This window comes from Alligator sinensis, unplaced genomic scaffold (genome assembly GCF_000455745.1).
Source record: "Alligator sinensis unplaced genomic scaffold, ASM45574v1 scaffold1354_1, whole genome shotgun sequence".
Classification (NCBI taxonomy): domain Eukaryota; kingdom Metazoa; phylum Chordata; order Crocodylia; family Alligatoridae; genus Alligator; species Alligator sinensis.
The window spans coordinates 842,838-845,746 of record NW_005842344.1 but is presented as its reverse complement, the minus strand read 5'-3'; the positions used below and the strand labels follow the sequence as shown (position 1 = coordinate 845,746).

The window sequence follows — 2,909 nt, the reverse complement described above, 5'->3', positions numbered from 1 at the left end:
CCGGGGGCCGGCGGGCCGGGCCTCCAGAGCTTTGGTGGGGCAGGAACTGCGGTCGCGCCACCATCCTCCGCATGACGGGTTCTGCGCCGTGTCCGGCTGCCGGGGCGTTGTAACGGGGGGCGCGGGCCGGCGCCTTCGCTTAGCAAATTCCCCCGCCTTTGCAAGCGCGCCGGTGCTCGGCTCTGGACACCAACTTCTGCGCTCGCCTCCCAGGCCATGCCCATGGCCTCCGCGCTGGTGCACGTGGGGATTCGTGGGTGCCTGCGTGGCCCTGCTGCAGCCTCCCACCGCAGCAGCCCCTGGGTCAGCTTGCTGGACAGAGCAGGCTGGGGAGCGGCTCCTTAATGATGCTCCTAATCAGGGTGGTGATCCAGGAGCCATGGGCATGGAGCCAAGCAGAGACGGGAGGGGTCCTGGAGGGCAGGGCGCTTGTGCTGGAACTGGGCCGGGGTCTTTTATAGTGGGTAAGAAAGGCAGGGTGCAGCGTTGCGTGACCAAGAGCAGTGTAACGTGCGGGCAATCCTGGCTTCCTGCTGTATGGCTGTTGCAATGGCTGGTGCAATGCTGGAGCAACCGCCTGCTTGCAGGCTGCTCCTTCCTGCCCTGATCTCGATCGTTAACTGAGCGTCTTTCCTGCCCAGGCGCCAGAGCTGCAGGAGGCTGCTGTCTCAAGGCTGTGGCCTGCTGACATCAGTGTGCCTCACCGCGTGATCTGGCAGCCTCGTCTGGGCGGCCTGTGCGAGATGCCTAACGGTGCCAGCACGTCAGCGATGGGCTTCTGGGGTTCAGGCCTTGAGACTTGGCAGTAATTTGAGGCGTTGTGCTGCCGAGGCTGGAGGCCGACGTGGGGCTCTTGCTCAGCACCATGGGGCTTTGCAGAGGAGGCTGACGTCGGAGTCATTTCCCCCCACGGCCCTCTGGCCTACTCACTCGTTTGCTGTCCTACCACTCGGCCAGCGTCAGGCTTTCCAGCTCTGCCCTGCTTGGAGGTCTTGCTAAGGCGCTGGCTCCTGAAGTCTGAGTCATGCCTGGTCTGTGCTGGAGACGGGGATGCAGAGGTTATCATAAAGCACCCACCCCACGTGTTGTTCTTGTTTAATCTCCTGCTCTGCGCTCCTGCCTTGGGGCTGCTTGCCCCACGCTACCCCCCGTGCTGTTGCAGCATTTCAGCAACGCGCGGCCAGCGCCGGTTTCAGACAAACGTGGGCTGTCAGGCCAAGGGAGGTCGTGGAGCGCTGCCGCGGCGGCTGGGCTGGGCTGGGCTCCGGAGTGCATGCTGCGTGCACCCTCGCTGCAAGGTGATCTGAGGTGAGGAGCCTGAGGAGGTGAGTCACATGAGCCTGGGAAAGCGATCCAGTATCTCGGTAGCGAGCTGTGCATAGACAGCCCCGGCTACCAGGCTGCGAGCGCCGTTTGCCGCAGCAGGGCCGACGTGGCCTGAGCAGCAAGTGTGACGGGGACAGGGCAGAGGTGTGCCGTATGTGGAAGGTGACTGCTGGAGCCTGGCAGGTGGCAGACTTGTGGGCTGCACCAACAGAGTGACCTGGTTGCAGTCAGGGAGGCGTGGTGCTGAGCCCCCCTCTGGGAATGGTGGATGAAAGGTGCTTGGCTCATTGGTTTGGGGATCAGGCACGAAGCTGCCCCTCAGAAACGAGCTGGCAGATGAAAGCAGCCGTGCCGAGCCTGATGCCACGTGCATTCGTTAGCAGCAGGCGGCCCTTCGCGTTGTGCCTCTGGCCAGGTGCTTGAAGCACTTAGCGACGCTGGCACGGCTGTCCCCGTTTTGTGGGTGCAGGGAGAGAACCAGGAGTCCGGGTCCCCCGTCTCCATGTTCCAGCCAGGAGAAGAGAAGCTGCCTGTGGCCCACTTGCTCCCTGGGACTGTGCTGTGTTTTTAAACGTGAGACCACCCCACAGCCACCGGCAGATTGCAGGCGGGTGCAGGGAGGTCGTGCTGCGTTCTCGTCGCGCGGTCTGCGCTGTCCCCAGTGCCCGTGCCACGCGGTGGGAGAGGGGATTGAGGATGCCGGACTCTGCGGCGGTGGGGGCGATGCAGGCGTCACTCCAGGCTGGCGGCGCGTGCAGATCTGTTTGGCTGGGCCCTTCCAGTAGGGCAGCAGCAGGGCCCAGGTGCCCTCTGCCCAGCATCTGCCCACTCCTGGGGCTGCCATGTGCTGCAGCAGCTCTGCTCAGGGATGTGAGTGTAAAGGTGAATGTGTCACGAGCAGCTTGTGACATTGCCCTGGTGCTGGGGTGCTGCGGCAGCGAGGCCTGCAGTGCTCCCTTGCAGCGGTACCTCCAGAAACAGCTGCGCTGACTCCGGACGGTGCGTGCCTGCCCCAGCCTGGAGCTCAGTGCCTAACTTGATAGTGAGGTTTGATGGATGGGACGCTGGCGACGGGTGCCAGCGGGAGCCCTTGGAACTGGCTGGCTGGGCCGGCAGCCGTGCAGACATCGCGCTCCTCCGCACTGCTAAGGGACGGTAGGGGCTGCGCTGGGCAGGAGCTCTGTCTCTGTGCCGCTCCGGCGCCCGTCCCACGAGGGCTCCAGCCTGTGCCTGCGCCACCACTCTCCTCTACATCCCCGAGGCTGGGCTCATGTCTCCCAGGGCCCTGACTAGCTGCTCATGCCCTTCCCAGGCGAGCAGAGCTGGGAGTGCCCTTGCCCTGTGCCTGGGGCCCTGGGTTCCTCTTGCGTGGCCCTGTTTATTTCTGGCTGTTTATTTCTCTACCAAGCTCATGGCGCCGTGGCGCATCCCTTCGGGGCGGGTGCAGCAGGAAGGGGGCGGGCGCCTGAGCCCCTCCTCGCGCAGCCTGTAGCACCAGCGAGGCCTTTGGTTTGCAGAGCCTTATCTGCGTGTCCCGGTGCTTGAGCGGCTTCCTGCCAGGGGCTGCCGTGGCACCCCGTGGG

General features: G+C 64.6%; 1 protein-coding gene across 2 annotated transcripts in view; it reads left to right on the top strand.

Moving 5' to 3' along the window:
• Positions 1 to 25: 25 nt before the first annotated feature.
• MAST3 (microtubule associated serine/threonine kinase 3) overlaps positions 26 to 2,909 on the top strand; it is a 27,949-nt gene continuing 25,065 nt past the window's right edge. For both annotated transcript variants that reach the window (XM_025210270.1, XM_025210269.1), the window contains exon 1: positions 26 to 2,325. In XM_025210270.1, coding sequence (XP_025066055.1) covers positions 2,213 to 2,325 — 113 coding nt within the window. In that variant the 5' untranslated portion in view covers positions 26 to 2,212. The remainder of the gene's footprint in view (positions 2,326 to 2,909) is intronic.